The 20879-nt window shown below is 46.7% G+C and overlaps 2 protein-coding genes and 1 pseudogene across 3 annotated transcripts in view; 2 read left to right on the forward strand and 1 right to left on the reverse strand.

Annotated features, from left to right (window-relative positions):
- GPA33 (glycoprotein A33) overlaps positions 1-5749 on the reverse strand; it is a gene marked incomplete at its 3' end in the record, with an annotated part of 34250 nt that extends 28501 nt beyond the window's left edge. The window contains exon 1 of the mRNA XM_081226120.1: positions 5460-5749. Within this exon, the coding sequence (XP_081082246.1) occupies positions 5460-5502 (43 nt within the window). The 5' untranslated portion in view covers positions 5503-5749. The remainder of the gene's footprint in view (positions 1-5459) is intronic.
- A 3222-nt stretch (positions 5750-8971) lies between these two features.
- The window catches only part of STYXL2 (serine/threonine/tyrosine interacting like 2), a gene marked incomplete at its 3' end in the record, with an annotated part of 31022 nt that continues 19114 nt past the window's right edge, over positions 8972-20879 (forward strand). The window contains exon 1 of the mRNA XM_081224201.1: positions 8972-9084. Within this exon, the coding sequence (XP_081080327.1) occupies positions 8975-9084 (110 nt within the window). The 5' untranslated portion in view covers positions 8972-8974. The remainder of the gene's footprint in view (positions 9085-20879) is intronic.
- On the forward strand, positions 9277-16558 carry LOC308612403 (dnaJ homolog subfamily C member 14-like; annotated as a pseudogene). The gene is made up of 4 exons: positions 9277-9284; positions 14139-15751; positions 15842-16140; positions 16357-16558. The product of its transcript is annotated as a dnaJ homolog subfamily C member 14-like (transcript).

Below are 20879 nucleotides of genomic sequence, written 5' to 3' on the forward strand. Positions count from 1 at the left end.
AAAGGAGCCCAGAGAGGGGATGCCAAGTCTGCAAGTGGCCCCAGATGGAAATGGGAAAGGTCATTTAACCTCCCTAAGTGGGTGGGGTGTGAAGAGACAGCTTGAAGCCTCCAGGATTGCTTGTAAATAATTAAGCCTTGTTAAGAAGATAATAAAGTGTCTCTTGAGAGCTAACCAGAAAGCAATACATCCAAGGAGAATAATGAAATGCTCGATGGACGGGCGGCTTTAGGCGGACACAGCACATTATGGGAACCCTTGGGAAACTGGCAGGAATGCCTCCACTTGGCAAAATCCATTTGCTCAGAGAAACCACATTCTTAGTTAGAGAGGAGATGCCCGAGGCCAGAAGGGGCCCCTCGCACCCCAGCACTAGATACATGCTCTGACATTGAGAAAGCGCTGGTCTCTAGGGAAAGGGGTGCAGCTCACACACGCACGTGCATGTTGGTTTGTCCTGCCCCCCACAAGGTGGGAATGACTCCTGGAGGCTCTCAGACTGGCAGATGGGGGAGGAGGGATGGAGAGGTGGGGAGGGGGGGTTAGAACTCCATGGATGTTTGAGGAACTCTTTGTTCAACATGGATCTTTAGGAATCTATGAATTCCGGTCAATTTAATGAATATTTCCTAAGGCCCTAGTTTAGTACAAGGCCCTGGGAAAATGATCAGAGGCATCTTCGCGCCCCACCTCCTCCAGGAATCCACCTGGACCATCCCAGCCCTTACTGGCTTCGCTGACGCACTTCAGGGAGCATGTACCCCACGCACATGTCATTCTCATGTCAGTGTGGGTCTATGTGTGCGGGCCGTCTCTCCTCATCATATGGCAGCTCCTTCCATCAGGGTTTGTGTCTCAGACTTGTCTTGTACCCATCGCTTGCTAGTTCCCACCCCAAGGTATGTACACAGAGCTGGGTGCTAATACGACTTTATTGATTGAGTGGTTCATGACACAGTCCCTGCCTAGGAAGCAGTTAGCCAGCATCACTGTCAGCCAGCATCCTAATAGAGCCTAATTAAGTGTTGAGTGCAAATGATAAGGAGTTGGTGCCCTGGGCAGAGAGGGCTGCTCCAGGGACAGAATGATCTGGGAACAGAGACAAGCCCAGCAGGCAGGGAGGACATGGAGACAAAACCTGAGTGCTGGGCTTCCCTGGTGGCGCAGGTTGAGAGTCCGCCTGCCGATGCAGGGGACACAGGTTCGTGCCCCGGTCCGGGATGATCCCACATGCCGCGGAGCGGCTGGGCCCATGAGCCATGGCCGCTGAGCCTGCGCGTCCGGAGCCTGTGCTCCACAACTGGAGAGGCCACAGCGGTGAGAGGCCCGCGTACCGCAAAAAAAAAAAAAAAAGACCTGAGTGCTGCCAAGGTCGGGTAGTTTGAGGAGCAACTAAACTTTACCTCCAAGTCAAATATGTTCTCCACTGGCTGTCTCAACACTGAAATGCCCACTGCTGAGTGAAGGCGCTGAAGCCCCTGCTGAAACACAAGTGCCCTCTGGGAGGGAGGGAAGACACAGTGAAGTGACTCTCTTCCTTTAACACGCAGGGCAAATCCATTTCCTTAATTAGCCCCTCTCATCCACCCATCCCTAGAAACGATGGGTAATGTTGATAGAAACAAATGCAGTTAGGAAATTGAGGCTTGGAGAGAAGCAGGAGAGAGTAAGAAGGAAGGGAAGAGAGATAGGATAAGAGACGCTGAGAGTAAACCAGCTTTGCTGCCTGGTGAGGATCAAAAGGGTAGGTACTCATTCATTAACACCCACCCAGCAAGTGGCTGCTGGATGCCCCTGTTCCAGGGACTCTGACAGACTCTGGGGACAAAATGGCAAGCAGAGACAGACACAGTTCCTGCGTTCATGGTGTCTGATCCTCTGCGTGAGTCAAATGATAATAAATACATAATCACAGAGGCAAATGTAAAACCACCATGGTAACAAGTGGTACACATTCAATGACACATTCAATGAGAGGCCCGTGTAGCGCAAAAAAAAAAAACCATATATATATAAATATTTATATATATTCTGACTCCCCAAAATCCGATGAGTCCTGGGGTCTATTTTCATCAACTTTGTTATGTTACTCTGCCCTGGACATCAGCAAAATTTAAGTTGTTACTGGGCAAGTTCAGATGAAGAACGGAAGTAGGGGGAAAGCCAGTACGACTTCTGGAACCCAACTTAAACTCCACCTCCTCCAGGAAACCCTCCCTAATTTCCCTGCTCTTCCTCTGGCATCCTCTCCCGAGCCATGGTGGGGAGGGCCACCCAGCTGCTTTTACATCTGACCTTTGAAGGCCTTCATTGCTCACTAGTACATAGCAATGGCTATTTCACCCCCAAACATTTCCACTTGGCAAACACATGCCCGGAGCTAGCCCCCAGGCCCAGCATCCCCGGCCCCACTGCTCCAGCCCCTTCCCCTTAGTGTAAAGTATGGAGGCAAAGGTGATGAGCCCGTGGTGCCAGGCAGGGCAGCCTGGGAGGGTGGAGGGAATGGGGTGGGGGAAGAAGACACACTTTATCAGTGTGTCTGAACACAAACCCAAGAACTGGTTGAGCTGGATGAGTTCACCCAGGGGTCACATGCCTTCTCACAGGAAGAGGTGAAATGTACTGCTCCAGGCAGTTCACAGTTAAGTCCACATTTCAACCTAAGCTGGGTGCGCGTTTTGTTTTGTTCTGTTTTTTTCCCAAGCCCAAATCCCCTCTTTTGATTCATGCATGGGTTTTGGGTTGCAGCCAGACTACAGATGCGAGGGTGTGTACTGGGGTAGGGGAGGAGGCGGGGCATGGGGGAGACTTCTAGGCCCTATAGAAGAGGATCAGAGGTCACTGGCCCAGCCCAGAAAGGGTGGTCATTTCCTTTCAGCCTCCTACCCTCTGGGCTTGAAGCACATCCTTCCGGTCTGAATCTGATGGCTGTGACAGGTCCCTCATGACTGCAATCATTCCAGACCCCTCACTCCTGTGGTGCCTACACAAACTATGTGCTCAGTAAAGAGCTGTTTGGATGAAGGAATGAACCAAGTATGCCCTCTAACCTGATGACGAGGGCCCCTCTGCCCCAGTTAGATGGGCCTCCTGGCAGGGCCTTTGAGTTTGACCCAACCCTTCCCCAGCACTGGGCTATTCTCCAGCCAAGAGCTCCAAGGTCGTGTTTTGAGAGATGGGGCAAGCGGTGGAGCCTGGGGGCCTAGGAGAACCACCCTGGGCTGGCAGGCCAGCTGGCCTGGGGCTTGCCTGTAGGAGCTGAAAAGTGAGCTCTAACTCAGACCCTCCTCCATTCTGCTCCCCAGGCCTTGGGGCTCCCAAGTTTCCTGGTAGAACTCTTCACCTCTTCCTGTAACCAAGCAGGATTCCATGGGGACTTCCCAGGACAGACTCCTCTCCCCATGTCCTCTGCCTGTCTCTTGTTTGTAGAAAAGCTTTCATCTCCCACACCTCCCCTGAGTCACAAAAGTCTGGATCAAGAATTAATCCAGGGCTTCCCTGGTGGCGCAGTGGTTGAGAGTCCGCCTGCCAATGCAGGAGACACGGGTTCGTGCCCCGGTCCGCGAAGATCCCACATGCCGCGGAGCGGCTGGGCCCGTGAGCCATGGCCGCTGAGCTTGCACGTCTGGAGCCTGTGCTCCGCAACGGGAGAGGCCACAACAGTGAGAGGCCCGTGTACCGCAAAAAAAAAAAAAAAAAAAAAAAAAAAAAGAATTAATGCAAAAATAGCAGTTGGGCCAGGAGAAGTGATAAGAATTTAAATAGTAAATCAGCCATACTGCAGCCGCAGAATGTTTAGTTCTTCCCTGAAGTACCTAGATAGCAGTATCTGCTGCACATTTCCTGAGTTGTTTTACCGTTGCTAAAACCCCCAGAAAATGGAAGAAGTTAAGTACTGGATGACCATGAGTATGCAGCTCCCAGACCTATTGGAGCCTGAGGATTGGTGATGTTAACCCCTGTGACACCATCCTGTTACCTCACCATCAACCAATCAGAGAAATGTGCACCAGCTGTTCACATACCCTGTGACTCCCTTCCCTCGCCTTGCCTTTAAAAATGCTTCCCTGAAACCTATTGGGGAGTTTGGTTCTTTTGAGCATAAGCCACCTGTTCTCTTTGCATTGCCCTTGCGATAAAACTTTCTCTGCTCCAAACCCCGACATTTTGGTTTGTTTGGCTTCACTGTGCATGGGGCACACGAACTTGGATTCGACATGCCCCAGTTTTGCCAGATCCCTGAAGCCCACAACAATTTCTAATTGCAAGCTGACACAGAGAAAAACAAGTACTGTATCATATCACTTACACTTACACGTGGAATCTAAAAAATACAACGAACTAGTGAATAAAACAAAAACGAAGCAGACGCATAGCCATAGAGGACAAACTAGCGGTTACCAGTGGGGAGAAGGAAGAGGGGAGGGGCAAGATTGGAGTAGGAGAAAAAAAAGGGTTATTATGGGATTATATGAAATCATGTGTGTGAAGTTTTGCCAGTTGTAAAGCACTACAGAATTTAAAGAATCTTTCATTCAATGAGAAATAATATGTTTAGATTTAAAATGTGGCTGAATTTTAAAATAAATAAATAAATTGCAAGCTGATGAGATCCTCAGCATGTTCAAATACACTGAATTAAAGATAATCCTAAAATCCCCCCAACCCCCATCTCTCAACTTCCTTGCTCATTCTACTTCCCGTCGGTGCCCAGGACTCTAACGCCAAGACCTTCACCCTAACCCTTAGCACTCTGTGGGTCCTCACACAATGACTTTGCTATTTAGCACTTGATTTGGAGTCTACCATTATATCAGCGAATGTCTGGTTTTCATTTTGTGGGGTTTCCATGGGGTTTCCCCATGTTTTGAATTTGCAGTGACCAGAGTATCAAGAGAACTAAAGGGCTTTGGCCTTTGGAAAGGGTCGTTCTATTTCTAACTGGCTGTTTTTCGAAGGGTTTGAGTCTTCTCTTGCTCTGTAAATGATATTGGGTAAGTGGCAGCCTTTCCCTGCCTCAGTTTTCCTATATGTGATAACAGATGTTATCACTCTCACCATTGCCTCTTTCTCTGGTTTTAAGGCGATGATTAAAATCTCAGGTAGTGAACACAAATCCTGGATCCACACACCCTGGTTTTTCTGGGACAATCCTGATTTTAAATATTTTTGTCCCAATTGTCAGATCTTACGTCTGATCTGATGATCTGATTTGGGATCAGAAAATATGGTTTTGAGAGTATTATGAATTCCAGAAATGGGCTGGAATCTTAGTTACTAATATGAGAATAAAATACATTCTGATTCTGGGTGCTGGCCTGGAACCTGCTTTTTGAACGACAGACGTGTCATTCTGCCCAGCAGGAATACAACTGTGTCATTGGAGGCCCTCCCTGGTGGGGCTCTGGGAGACCCTCAGCATTCAGCCCCTGTCTCACCCACCCCTGGGCACTACTCACCTGCACAGAGCATCCACAGCACGGGCTGCGTCTTCCCCTCCATGGTCTTGTGTCTTCTCTGCCCTGAGTCCAGCCTGGCGCTGGTGGGCCCCTGACTTTAACGAGTCCGGGCTGACTGGTTAAAGCTACGACAGCCTCTGGCCCAGTCCAGACTTCAATCCCTGTGGTTTCTCCCTTCCTGTCTACCTTTGCCCAGTCTGGTCCCCATGGCCCACCCCTCGGCTGGACTGACAGGTGAGCTCACCTGTGGGACTGGACTGCTCCACCCACTTCACCAAAGGCCCCAGAAGGAACATTCTCCACCTTCTCAGTTACCTCCTCTGCCTTCTCTCCACCTAGCAGGTGGGCAAAGTCCTGAGCTTCTCACTATCACGTGGGCTTCGCCTATAAGGGACAGGAAGTTGCCGCCTCGTAATATGAAGGGAAATGATCTCAGAGGAAGGGTTTCAAAGCCAATAAAAGAAGGGTGTTAGTCACAATTGCTAAAATACTTCAAGGCATAATACGATCTGTTAATCTACTTCCCTTCCTGGTCTACCTCACCACCACGCTAGAGACACAGTCATGAGGAAGACTGGAAATCTCTACCCCCAGAGAACTATTAATCTGGTCAGGGAGGAAGATAGTATACAAGCAACCAAGATAGTCAGAAATACAGTGACCATTTTGTCTCAGTTTGCTTGGAACTCTCCCAGTTTTAAAACAGAAGGTCCTATGTCCCAGGAATGTCTCCATCCCAGGCAAACTGGGATGGCTGGCCACCCTACTTAAAGAGTGCCAGTGTTATGGGGAGCGTGACCTGGGAAATGACATAGATAATGAAATTGGGGCAGTGGAAGGGGTTCCACCTTATACCTGGGTGATCAGAACGAAATGAGTATTATGATTCTCTATTTTACAAACAGGCTTCTAAGCCTCAAAGAAGTTAAATGGATTCTCCAAGGTCACATAGCTAAGAAGTGGTTTTCTGATTTCTAGTCCACCAGGCTAGGGACCCAGATGTCACCCTCTGTGAGTTCCGGGGTGGTGAGTAAGGGTTTAAAGGGTATAAAGAAGACAGAAGCCCTCTGTCCTCTCTCCTCCTATGTGGTCCCCTCTTTACCTGCTGCCTCTCTTAGGTGTGTTGGCTCTCCATCTTTCCCCCACCTCCCACCCACCTTCTTCTTCCCTATGCTGGGGGTCTGTCGTCTTAAGCCTCATCCTGACTGATGCCACCCTTCAGTCCTCTGGCCCATTCCCATCCTCTCTCCATTCCTCCCTCCTTCATCCCACCTCTTTCTCATACCACCTTTCATCTCCATGGAACCTTGAAGTCTGGAGGTGAATTGAACTCCCATGGTTACTCAGTGGTGGTCATTCTTCCATTCTTCAACAGACACTCACTGAGGCCCTATTTGACACCCAGGACAGGGGTTTGGCCATTGGTGATGCCATGTGCCTCCTCAGAGATGCCTTCCTGGACCACTCTATCCAAAGCAGCCCTCATCTCAGCTTTGCCAAGTTTCTGCACACACAACCCTGTTTTCTTTCTTCAAAGCTCTAACCACTATATGAAACTAATTTTTGCTACCCCAAAACTTTTTCCATGCCAACCCCTCTGGAATTCCTTCCCCCCACCATATCTGCTGTTGTAATCCAACATGTGCTTTCAAGGCCAGCTCATGTATTATCTGTTCTTTCATGAAGCCTTCCCTGACTTCTTCAGCCAGGAGGGCTCTCTCCCACCTTTGAACTCACACAGCACCCTGGATCTCTCTTGGGATACTAACTAACTACACTCTGCCTTCTGCTTGAGTTATTTTTGGTCTGTGTCTTATCCCTCCTAATAAACTGTGAGCTCATTCATTTCTTCAGCCAATTGTTATTGTGCCAAACATTGTTCCACCTAGCTGGGAAGAAGCACCATTTTAATTCCACCATGTTCCACATGTTCCACCATGTAATTGTGTGTCTTACTAACTTTGATCAAGTATAGAGCCTGGTGCATAATAGATATCAGTAGATATTTGTGAATGGGTAGACAAATGGGTGAATGGATGGATGGAGGAATTGGGTCATTATAGAATGTGTGGGGTGAGGGAGTGAACTATTGGGTTCTTGGACTTTGCTTTGATCGTAATGATGGTGGGAATTGGTGGAGTGGAGTAGGGTGGGTTATGAGCACATTTGAAGTTTAAGAAGCTCATGGAAAGTTTATATCACCCGGGGCTGCCAACTGACCATCACCATGGGAGGTGAATGTGGGGCAGGGGTTGGGAAAGGGGAGCACAGCTGTCCAGTTCAGTATGCAGAGTCATCTCTGTCCAAAGAAATGGAGCCCTGGTCACGAGAAATGACTACCCTTTAGTCTCACCATGATGCTCTCCCAACATCTATCAGAGGACCCTCCCCATTCCATATATCTGGTATTTTTTTTTCCAACCCCTTCTGTGCTGACATGGGGTTAAAGTACAATTTATTGTATTCTCCTAGATCTTTGGCTTTAGATTATCTTCAGGAAGCACTTTGAATAGCAGCCCCAGGCTGGAAGGCATGGAGAGAGAGCCCAAATCAACTTTTTCTTTAGGCCTCTCTATGAAGAATGAACCTCTCCCAACTCTGCTGCTCATGTCAGCATCCAGAAAATCAGCCAGGAGGGAAAGAGTTAAGTGGGGCCTGCTTTCGGGTCTGGGTCCTGAGCCTGCATTCCTTCCTCCCAGAGATCTGCCAGGCTGTGGGACCAGAGGTTAAATTTAGAAGCTGGCTAGGGTTTCCTGTGAACAGCTGTCCTGCCCCTCAGAGAAGGAACACTGGAGAGGGGAGGTCGGTCCCTCTCACTGATCGGAGCTTCTGGCCATTTCGTCTGGGTCCCTCAGCCCTTGGGTGGCTGCCCCTTGGTGTGGAGATACAGGCAGATCAGCGGTGAGTGTGCTTCTCCCTTCATTTTGTCCGTGAGCCCAGGACTTACAAACAAAGGGGCAGCAGCTCTGCCCTGAGTTTCAGGGACCAGCCATGTCTGGGACCAGGTCCTGGGGGATCTCATATTCCTTAATAGGCTGTGGGATGGCGCCTGAGCCAAAGGTAGTGGCTCCTGTGGCCTTGGTTAGAGACGCTGAAGAAGGCATCTTCCCGGTAAAGACAAAAGATGTGTGTGTGTATGTGTGTGTGTGTGTATGAAAGAGAGAGAGAGAGATAGGGAGAGAGAGAGGCAAATTTCTGGTTCCCCTCACTGCTTTCTTGCTGGCATCTGTGGAAGGAGCCAAGTTGTCACTTCTTAAGTCTTGCGACTCCAAGGTGGGCTGTTCACATGGCTGGGGTGTGCATCTTGGTGTCCTGATAACAGTAGCTGGATCAAGTCTGACTGGGTTTTCCTCATGGGTGATTTCCCCACCAGACTATTAACAGTTGGTGACTTTCCCATTCCTAGTTCCACTGAGGTGACATCACTGACACACCCTTTCCCCCAACAAAACCTCCAGAATCAGGTTTTCTAACTGCCCTTTTCATGCCAAACCTACAGAGGCTGACAGGCTGTCATGGCAACAAGTGGGGACCCAGAAGAGGAGCAGGTAGTCCCAAGTGAAGAGGATGAAGCCAATATGAGAGCCGTGCAGGCTCGGTACCTCCGGAGCCCCTCCCCAAGCCAGTAAGTGTGCACTTGCTGAGTTCTGCATCCCTCCAACCATGGCGGAGGTGGGCTAGGGAGCATGACGACAAGTGGGCCCCAGGGAGCCTGCAGCCACCACCTTAAATTCACTCATTCAGCAAACACTGTTGAGTACTTTTTATGTGTCATATTTTCTGGAGGAAGCAAACATGCACACAAACACACTGCAACATGGCATGGTAAGTGCTAGGATTAGCATGCCTAGGGTCTAGTGGTGGGGTGGGGGTGAGTGGGGGGCGGGCAGGGAAAGGAACACCTGGGCTTGGAATTGTCATAGGAGGCTTCCTGGAGGAGATGATGCTGGGCTTGAACCTCAAAGGATGAGTAGGAGTCTGGCAGTTCTCCCTGGATGATAGAGCTTGAGTTCCTAAGACTGAGGTTGGAAATGGAGATGGTAGACCACAGATCATAGTTGCTTTATTTTTTCTGTTTTCTGTTTGTTTGTTTGTTTGTTTGTGTCATGTGGGTTCTTAGTTCCCCAACCAGGGATCAAACCCATGCACGGAATCTTAACCACTGGACCACCAGGGAAGGGTAGACCATAGATCATAGATAAGAGAACGCATCAGGACAGGAAGAGGACCCTAGGACATCAGATCCTAGTACTAAGATAATTTTGTATCTGTGATCAAGCTGTGTCTTTCAAACTGGGATTTGTGCATGCCTGGGGGTAAGTGGCAGTGTGCCCAGGGGTAGATGACCACATGCATCTTCCTGGAGGGTCTTTTTTATTTTGTGACAAGTAATTTTAAGGTTTCTTTTACATAAAATCACTGAGGATATATGATGACGTAGAATGAAAAATTTGTGTAAAATTTTAAGAAAAATATAAGGCATCAAAGAAATGCTTAATTGCCTGCTAAAGCAGTAGTGTATGTGCCTATCCTTTTTCTTCTGCCATAAATAATAGTAGGGGATCTGACTTCTAATCTTAGCTCTGTCACTAAATTTATGTGACGAACCACTTTAATTCTTGAGTCTATGCCTCCTTACCTAGAAAAGGGGAAGCAAAGACTCAGAATATCTCAAGGTAACATTACATCAGAGTAGCTCTGATTCTGTTTGACTTTTTCCTTTTCCTCATGTCTCCTGGGGCCTTGCTGGCTCCTGTTTCTCAGGACTCAAACAGTCTTCCCCTTTGGAGTGAAATGGGAGCAAAGGCAGGTGCTCATCACCCAGGGGCCAAGGCACTTTGTCCAAATGGAGCTTGGGGACTTTTACTTTAAAATTGAGCCTTATGTTCTACTTAGAAAAACTGTTAGGATTGAGAGATTAAAATGTAGCCCTTCCCTCTCTACACTCCCAGACAAGGCAGAGGTAGTGTGCGGTCACTCAGGGTAGGCGATGGCTTCGTGTAGTAGTTAGGGTAATGCCAGCTGTAATAGCAAATGGACATTTCTTTCTCACTCAAATACATTTCAGAACAGGTACCTGAGCAATGATTCAGGAACTGAGGCTCCTTCTATCTTGTAGATCCTCCATTTTAAGTCCCGACTTCTAAAGTCACTGTGTTCGTCAGCACCAAGACAAAATGGGGAAGTGCACGAAGAATCTCGGGAGGTTTTTATGGGCCAGGCCTGAAAACGGCCATTTTGCTTCTGCTCGTATTCCATTGGCTGGACCTCAGCAAGGCCATGCTTTCTTGTAAGGGAGGACAGGAAATGAGGTCCTTGAGCCCGGGGAAAAGAAGTGGGTTTGTTAACACACAGCAGTCACAGCCCCAGTAACCCCTTTAGGCAGTTAATATTCGTGTTTCCTTTAATCCCACTCATAGAGCACACTTATTGCCTCCCCAGGGAGACAGACTCAAATCCCATTTACCAACTGCTGCAAAGTTCAAAGGCTAGGTTCTCTGGAGGGTATGCCTCCTCCCCGTCAGGGCTGAATGCAGCTCCTCTTGGTCTGACCAGGATGACTGCAAAGAAACAACAACAAAAACAAAAACAAAACTCCCATAGGATCAAAGGAGGAGTGGGAGATACGGCAGCCATCGGTCCATATAATTAATGAGGCTGTTGAGTGTCTTTGCCCCAGAAGTGGGGAGACCTCCTAGCTGTGACTTTGATGTGGCCCTTGGGGTGGAATTCCTTTGTCTGCTGTTCTCTGGGGTTTCCAGCTTCATCCCCTGAGGCTTTTTCCTTGTCTGTTATTCTCCACAGCCACATCTGAAGCGAGGTTGGAGAGGGTGTCTTCCTTGAAGGCTGTATAGCTTTTACAGACTTGTATGGAAACTTGGGGGTCCAAGGGCTGTTTTAAGGTTTATACCACCCAAAGGCCTTTTTTTTTTTTCAAAGGCTTTTTAAGCCTCATGGTTTCTTGGAAAATGTGATCTCTTCAAAAACTTAATTGGTTTCTGATCTACAGAGACCAGACTACTCCATGTGCCAGAAACCACACCCATAGTTCTTTCCCATAAATATAATCTTCAATCCTAATTTATTTCTTTGCTTTCTTATCTTCATGTTTCACTCTCAGCTTAATGACAGGTATCTTGAGAGATTATCTGAAACTTTACATTTGAGAGGGAAGTTCAGGATGCATTTGTAATTTCTAGTATAATTGTTAAAAGTTATTTAGAATGTATAGCCAACCAGCTAATGAGGGGAGGATGCAATAATACAATATATAATCAATCCAAAAGAAGTCAAGAGAGGAGAGAAAAAATAATATAGAAAAAGAATAACAAATAATAAGAAAATAGATGGATGGAAGATTTAAACCCAAATATATAAGTAATTACATTAAGCATAAATAGACTTAAATATTGCAATTAAAAGAAAAAAATTGTCAGACAATTTTTTTACAAGCCTACACACTTTTTACAAGAGATACACCTTAAAAATAAAGATGTACAGGGCTTCCCTGGTGGCACAGTGGTTGGGAGTCCGCCTGCCGATGCAGGGGACACGGGTTCGTGCCCTGGTCTGGGAAGATCCCACATGCCGCGGAGCAGCTGGACCCGTGAGCCATGGCCGCTGAGCTTGCACGTCCGGAGCCTGTGCTCCACTACGCGAGAGGCCACAACAGTGAGAGGCCTGCGTACCGCAAAAAACAAAAAACAAAAAACAAACAAACAAAAAAATAAAGATGTACAAAGGTTAACAGAGGATAGAAAACTTATACTACACTGTTCTGGTTACTATTGCTCATAACTTCAAAACTTAGTGGCATAAAACAACCATTTTATTATGTTCACAATCTGGAACCTGGACAAGGCACAGTAGTGTGGCTTGTTTGCTTCAAGATGTCTGGGGCCTCAGCTGGAAAGACTTGGAGACTGGGGGTGACTCAGCAGCTGGGGACTGGTGTCATAGAGGCATCCTCATATATTTGGCCTCATGTCAGGACCTCAGCTAGGCAATTGGCCTGAACACCTAACATGGTCTTTCCATATGATCTCTCCGTGTGGGCCAGTGTGGGCTTTCTCAGAGCCTGGGAGCTAAATTCCAAGAAAACAGGACAGAAGTGCATTGATTTTCATGATCCAGCCTCAGAAGTCACATGAAGGACCACAAAGGTTCAAAAGGAGGCAACATAGTCTCCACCATTCCACTGAAGGAGTATCAAGGTCACAGAGTAAAGAGAGCATGTGGGATGGAGATACATTGTGGCCAACTTTGGAAAGTATCAGCTGCCATAATCTCAAACACTAATGGAAAGCAAGCCAGTGAAGTGATTTATCGATAAAAGACAAAGAAAACCTTAGGGTAAGAATTACTGGGGACAAAGAGAGATGTTTCCTAATAACTTAAGGTTCAATTCACCATATAATAGATATATTCATTTTAAATTTCTATGATCTGATAAAGTAGCCTCAAAATACATAAAGCAAAAAATTGACAGAACTGAAGAAAAAAATAGAATTCACAATCTTAGTCAAATGTACATTTTTAAAAACACAACCTCAGCAACTGATAAAATGAGGCAAAAACAAAATCATCAAGAATATAAGATATGTAAACAAAACAATAAACAAAATTAACCTAATTGGCGTTTATAGAACATGTACCCAGCAAGTGCAGGATATAGATTCTTATCATGTGTACTTGGAATTTTTACCAAAAAGATCATGCACTGGGCCATACATATATCAACAAATTTTTAATGCTTGAAATCATACAAAACATGTTTTCTGACCTTTGCAGAAGTAAGCTAGAAATCACTAAAAACAAAAATATACAATAGAAATTCCAAGAGTTTTCATCCAAGAGAGCAGGACGGAAGTGCATAGATTTTCATGACCTAGCTTTAGAAGTCACATGAAGGACCACAAAAGTTCAAAAGGAGGCAGCATAGGCTGCTCCACCACTCTATTGAAGAAGTATCAAGGTGACACTGTAAAGAGAGCAAGTTGGATGGGATATATTGAAATATATGGATAACAGAAATTCAAATTAAATACTATTTAATTTGATACTGTACTATTATTTGATACTAATACTATTTACCACAGTTCAATACTACTCCATACTCATCAGACTGCCTAAAATTTAAAGGCCAACAAGAGCAAACATTAATGAGGATGTGAAACAATCAGGACTCTCCTGTTCATTGATGGTAAGAGTATAAATTAGTATAACCATTTGGAAAACTATTTCATAGTATCTAAACACGTGCTTGTCCTATGACCCAGCAGGCTCACTCCTGATACATACCTAACAGAAGTAAGTACATATGTGCACCAGAAGAGAAGTACTAATACTAGAATGTTTTAGCAGCTAACAGTCATTAAGAATATAGAATGTTGGGCTTCCCTGGTGGCGCAGTGGTTGAGAGTCCACCTGCCGATGCAGGGGACACGGGTTCGTGCCCCGGTCCGGGAGGATTCCACATGCCACGGAGCGGCTGGGCCCGTGAGCCATGGCCGCTGAGCCTGAGCGTCCGGAGCCTGTGCTCTGCAACCGGAGAGGCCACAACAGTGAGAGGCCCGCGTACCGCAAAAAAAAAAAAAAGAATATAGAATGTTTAGAGAGAGTGAACGGGAGGCGGAGCCGGGGGAGCTGCTCTTGTAGCACCCCTGGCCCTTGGCCCAGCTGCTCGAGGGGAGAGGAGTTACCGCCGCTCTTCGGCCTCAGAACTTACCATGATAGCTGTGACCTAAAATCCTCAGGAAGCCCTGGGGTCACAGCCCAGAAGCACCCCGGAGAAGGAGGGTTGTGTGGAGCCCACCACGGTGGTGGTGCCTCCCTCAGGACTTTAGGACCCTCTGTGGACCCTGAAATACTTTCATTCTCAGGACTCACGGACTCGGCTGGGCCTGCCCCTAATGGTACCCGCTGCCTCACAGCGCACTCTAGTCCTAAGTACACACAGCTCCCAAATCCAGCCCACTGGTCAGATCCAAGCCATGGCCCTCCAAGGGGTCCAGGACCCCCTAGGGATGGAGAGGACCTTGATCAGAGTGAGGCATCTTCAGAAGAGTCAGGAGTGGACCCTGGTCCACTCTCAAGAGAGAATAAGGCTGGGTACCAGGAGGATGGGAACCCTTCTTTTCTTTCCATTCCACCTGCTTGTAACTGCCAGGGAACCCCTGGAATCCCTGAAAGGCCTTACTCTGAGGGAGGAGATAGCTCTTCTAGCAACTTTTGCCACCACTGTACCTCTCCAGCTTTGGGGGAAGACGAAGAGTTGGAAGAGGAATATGATGAGGAGGAACGTCTTAAGTTTCCCAGTGATTTTCCACGCGTGCCCAGTGGAAAGAAACCTGCAGCCCGGAGACAACGGCACCACATCCCAGCCAAGGAGGATACTCGGGAGGGTGGATGCAGAGATCTCAGGTCCCCTGGTCGACATCGGCTGGGTCGGAAACGGAGTCGGGCAGATAAGCACAGAGGACTGGAATTGTGGGGGGCAGAAGAACTGCGTCACCTTGGACAGGCGGGCTTCTGGTGGCTGATCGAACTGCTGGTATTAGAGGGGAGTACGTGGAAACTTGTGGCCATCTCATCTATGCATGCAGGCAGCTGAAAGGCAGTGATCTGGACCTTTTTTGGGTCTGGGTGGGAGTCTGGGCAGGGCAGCTGGGGGGTGGGGCCCAGGTGATGTTCCAGTTTCTGAGCCAAGGGTTTTCCTATGGGGCAGGGCTATTCACCCGTTTTCTTAGGCTACTGGGTGCTTTGCTGCTCTTGACTCTGGCCCTTTTGTTGGGCTGTCTACAGTTGGGCTGGTGGTTTCTGGTAGGACTGAGTGACCAGTTAGGCTGGAGGGGTAAAGCCACCTGGCTCTTCTCTTGTTTGGCTTCTCCCACCTGGCCGTGGTGCCTGATTCTGCTGAGAGATAGCAGGCCGTGACAGCAGCTGGTAAGAATAGTTCAGCGGGGTTGGCTGGAGTTGCCTTGGGTCAAGCAGAGGACCCATAGGCAGGGGAATGCACCTGTAGCTAGTGGTCGCTACTGCCAGCCTGAAGAGGAAGCAGCTCGACTGTTGACCATGGCTGGGGCTCCTGAGGATGAGCTAAACCCTTTTCATGTGTTGGGGGTTGAAGCCACAGCATCAGATGTTGAACTGATGGTTCATCCTGACAAAAATAATCATCCCTGGGCTGAGGAGGCCGTCAAGGTTTTGCGGGCAGCTTGGGACATTGTCAGCAACCCTGAAAGATGGAAGGAATATGAGATGAAGCAAATGGCAGAGAATGAGCTGAGCCGGTCAGTGAATGAATTTCTGTCCAAGCTGCAGGATGACCTCAGAGAAGCAATGAATACTAGGATGTGCAGCCGATGCCAGGGATAGCATAGGAGGTTTGAAATGTACCGGGAACCTGAGAGTGCCAGATACTGTGCTGAGTAGTAATAGGCTGCATCTTGCTGAGGAAGGAGACTTTTGGGCAGAGTCAAGCATGTTGGGCCTCAAGATCATCTACTTTGCGCTGATGGATGGAAAGGTGTATGACATCACAGAGTGGGCTGGATGCCAGCGTGTGGGAATCTCCCCAGATACCCGCAGAGTCCCCTATCACACCTCTTTTGGTTCACGGATGCCAGGCACCAGTGAGAGGCAGGGAGCTACTCCAGATGCCCCTCCTGCTGACCTTCAGGATTTCTTCTTTTTTTTTTTTGTGGTACGCGGGCCTCTCACTGTTGTGGCCTCTCCCGTTGCGGAGCACAGGCTCCGGACGTGCAGGCTCAGCAGCCATGGCTCGCGGGCCCAGCCGCTCCGCGGCATGTGGGATCTTCCCGGACCGGGGCACTAATCCGTGTCCTCTGCATCAGCAGGCGGACTCTCAACCACTGCGCCACCAGGGAAGCCCCAGAATTTCCTGAGCCGGATCTTTCAAGTACCCCCAGGCCAGATGCCCAATGGGAACTTCTTTGCAGCTCCTCAGCCGGGCCCTGGGGCCACTGCAGCCTCCAAGCCCAACAGCGCAGTACCCAAGGGAGAAGCCAAACCGAAATGGTGGGAGAAAGTGACGAGGCCCTTCCAGTGCTGACACCCCTTCTCTTTCCTCAAATCAATGTCAGGGAGTCAAAAGGGCTGTGTACAGCACAAGATGGAGTTTGATTTATTTTTAAATATTTTAAAAAGGGAAAATTTTAAGCTCAGATTGTTCACTCAGTACTTACAGGAAGCTCTGGAACCACTCTCCCTCTTCTACCAGCACCCGGGAACTGAATCTTGTCTTCTGACAATACCAAAGAAATAGGGGGTGGCTAGAACAAAGAACCTAGGGCCTGGACCTGTGCTGGATGATCTCTCCCATAGTAGTGTGGAAACTGGGCATTTCCCTGGGGTCTGTTTGCCTTTGTCTTGTCTTTTGCTTCTACAGCAGATGACACTTTCCCCCCTCTTAAAAAAAAAAAAGAATATAGAAAGTTTAAACAACATGATAAACGGTCCAATTAACAGTAGGCTAGATAAATAAGTCTGGTATATAATTTGAATACTGCCCTAGGGAATAGGCATTTTATTAAGTGCCTATCACTTCGATGTGATTGAGCTGCTCAGATTATTGGTTGGGGAGGGCAGTGAGTGAGAGCTGGCTGTGAAGGTGGAAGGCGGGTCACTGCAGGGAGGACCAATTCTGCTGGTGTCAGAGTTGCATGTAAAGTGAGCCTGCCAAAGAATGAAAGCATTTATTAATAGAGACTTTCTAACACCATTCAGTCCTTAGCCCTTCCAGCTGCCAGTCCCCTTCCTAGACAAAAACAGGCTCAACCTGAGAGCCCCACTTACATGCTGAGCTCCCTAAAAGCATGGTCCCACATACAGATCAAATTTTCTCTGGGTTCCTAGTGACTCTTCCTGAATCCTATCCGTTTTGATGTCCTTCTCGGTTTGTGTACAGTATACTCCTTTGCAACTGGTTTTTAGAAGCTGATCCCAAATTGGCTAGCCCTTTTCAGAAATGTTTAAGGAAGGCAAACACACAGTAACACTTTATGGACATCCCTTCCTGCAATTATCATCATAAAATCTGAGGTATAAACAGTTGCATTGACTTTTGAGTCATCATCCAATCAATCCCACTGCATTACACAGAACCAGGCTTAAGCCAGCCCAGATGATTGAGTCTACAGTATCTTTAAAAATGAAAAGATAACCCACAGGCTGGGAGACAAAAATTGCAAATCACATATCTGATAAAGAATTCGTACCCAAAATATACATTAAAAAAAATCTCAAAACCCAATAAAAAAGAAACAACTCAGTTTAAAAATGGACAAAAGATTTGAACAGATACTTCACCAAAGAAGATACATGGAAGGCAAATAAACACAAGAAAAGATGCTCAAAAGTCTTTGTCATTAGGGAAATGCAAATGAAAACCACCTTGAGGTACCATTACATACATACTTATTAGAATATGTAAAATTAAAAAGACTGACCATATCAAACATTGGTGAGAATGTGGAGGACTTGGAACAATCCCACTGCTGGTGGGAATGTAAAATGGTACAACCATTTTATAAACGGTTAGTTTCTTTAATAGTTAAACATACAGCTCCCTGAACACACACCTCTATCTATATGATTCAGTCATTCTACTCCTAGGTATTTACCCAAAAGAAATTAAAGCCTATGTCCATACAAAGACTTGTACATGAATGTTCATAGCAGCTTTATTTGTAGTAGCCTGAAACAACCCAAATGTCCATCAACAAGTGAATGGATAAATATACTGTGGTGTATTTACTCACTGGAATACTATTCAGCAGGAAAAAGGAATGAATTATTGATTCATACAACAACATGGATGAATCTAAAAATAATTATGCTCAGTGAAAGCAGTCAGACAAAAAAGAGTACATATGATTCAATTTACAGAAAATTCTAGAAAATGCAAATGAATCTCTGTAGTGACAGAAAGCAGATCAGTGGTTGCCTAAAGAGTACAAGGCAGGGAGGGGGTAAAGGGAGGTCTCACAAAGGGACATGAGGAAACTCTGGGGGGATGATGGCTATCACAGTCTTGATTGTGGTGATGGTTTCACAGGTGGATACTTATGTCAAACCTTACCAATCTGCATATTTTAAATATGTGCTGCATGTATAACAATTATACCTCAGATAAAGCTGTGGTGTTTTTTAAAGGTATGAAAAGAGAAATAAAACTCTCTTCTAGAAGGCAGTATGGTGATGTGACGTGGGAAGAATGTAAATGGTGTAATTGAGGCCAAAATTCAGGTCAGCTCTGTTCTCCCACTTACTAGCCATGAGAGCTTACATAAGTTAGTCATAAAATTGGAATACCAGATTTACCCAGTAGTAGAAATAAAACAATATAAGATAACATATATTATTTATAATATATATTACATAAAATATATAATATACATGGTTACAATATAACATATAGATAGGCATATTAGGTATTTGATAAATGGTGATCCTCTTCCCTTTACCCTCCAGAGAAAGATATTTGACCACTATTTTTTTTCGGTAACTCATCAAGAAGCTTTTATTTCACCAGAGTCCCACACACTGTAGTTAAAACATCATGTTTCTCTAAGTCTGCCCCAAGCAAATACTGTATTCTGAGCAACTGATCATTACCCGAGTCTGAACAATCCACCCTGTATTTAATAAGTGCCTGAAATTCCATCCTTCTTGTTTTATCTCTTTAGCTAAAGGCTTGAGCCTTTTTAAAATTAAATTATGCACTGAGTCAGCAAATATCCCACCAGCAGACACTCAGTGCTAGTTTCTTAGGGCTACGGTAGCAAATTAGTACAAATTGAGTGGCTTAAAAACAATAGAAATATATTCTCTTGCAGTTTTGGAGGCCAGAGTCTGAGATCCAGGTGTTGGCAGGGACGCCCTCCCTCCAAAGGCTCCAGGGAAGACTCTGTCCTTGTGTCTCAGCTTCTATTGGCTCTGGGAGTTTCTTGGCTTGTGACGGCATAACACCAACCTCTGCCTCTGTCTTCATGTGGCCATCTCTTCTCTGTTTCCTCTTGTGTCTTTTTTTTTTTTAAACATCTTTATTGTAGTATAATTGCTTTACAATGGTGTGTTAGCTTCTGCTTTATAACAAAGTGAACCAGCCATACACATACATACGTTCCCATATCTCCTCCCTCTTGCGTCTCCCTCCCTCTTGATTCTTTTTGAAGTGACATTTGGCACTGGATTTACGGTCTATCCACGATTATCTCTTCTCAAGGTCCTTGACTTACTTACATCTGCAAATATCCTTTTTCCAAATAAGCTTGCATTCACAGGTTCTAGGAGACATATCTTTGGCAGGGCCACCATTCAACTCACTATAACTTTAGACCCAGCCCTGGGGCAATATAACTGTATTCTTTTCCGTGGAACCAGGATAGGGCCTTGCAAAAGTCCACCCAGTGCTACAAACAGCCATTGCCAATTAACCAGAGTTAGTCAGGGGATGAAGTGTGTTTGCTGTCCTGGCAGGGAGTCTTAACATTTCCAGCGTCATCTGTAAATCTCATCCTAGGGTGAATTAAGAACCTGAGAAAGGGGTGTAGGCAGTGGATAGCGGTGTCAAGTCTTCATTTCTGCCTGACTTAGGCACTGACCTCAAACACCTTAAATTCAAACCTAGCTGCTGTGAGTCACTCTCTCTGGAGGAACACCTGCAGCTATAGATTCATCCATCTCCCAAGTAGGCAAATTTCCCGAGGTAATTCATGAGTTAACATTAAAGTGTAAAACCGCCTATCCAGTGGGGCAACTTAACCTCCATCAGACCTCCCCAGTAACCCAGATGAGCACAGTTTAAAGTGTCAGTGTGCTTGTGATGCAAACCAGCCTCCAGACGGGCCTCCCTCCATTATAGGAAGCCTCTGCCCGCCAAGCCCTTCCATGCAGCTGGTCTGAAACCTACCTCTGCCTCTCCTCTTCCTCCTCAGCTATGACCAGTTTTCTCTTCCTCTCCAAATAAAGGATCAGACTTCTTTATCTTCTCTTTTTCTGGTGTGAAGAATGTTTTTCTGTTTTCCTTTAATTTTTTCCAAGTCAAAAATCCATTTCTTGCTCTGGCTTCAGATCTGAACTTTTCAAGCCTCTGCAGTGTTTTAGAACACCTTGGTGATCTGGGGAGGTCACCTCTCTTGACAGCATTTTCCCTTCCACCTTCAGCAAAGATCCTTAGCTGTGCTCTGCTTGCCTTTCTTCTCACGAGGTCTGCGTGCCTGATGGTGGCAGTGGAGAAGGAGATGGGGCATGTAGTGTCAGGTCTGAGTGTCCTCATTGTGTGTCCTTGGAAAATGGCTCCTCCCACACACCCTTTCTCTTTTATATTTCTTTTTCCGTGAAAATTTTTCTGCCTTGGCTCTTTCAGGGAGCCTGCTGGAAGCAGCTTGCTAAAAA

The sequence above is a fragment of the Mesoplodon bidens genome (assembly GCF_964165515.1).
Source record: "Mesoplodon bidens genome assembly, chromosome: 2".
Classification (NCBI taxonomy): Eukaryota; Metazoa; Chordata; class Mammalia; order Artiodactyla; family Ziphiidae; genus Mesoplodon; species Mesoplodon bidens.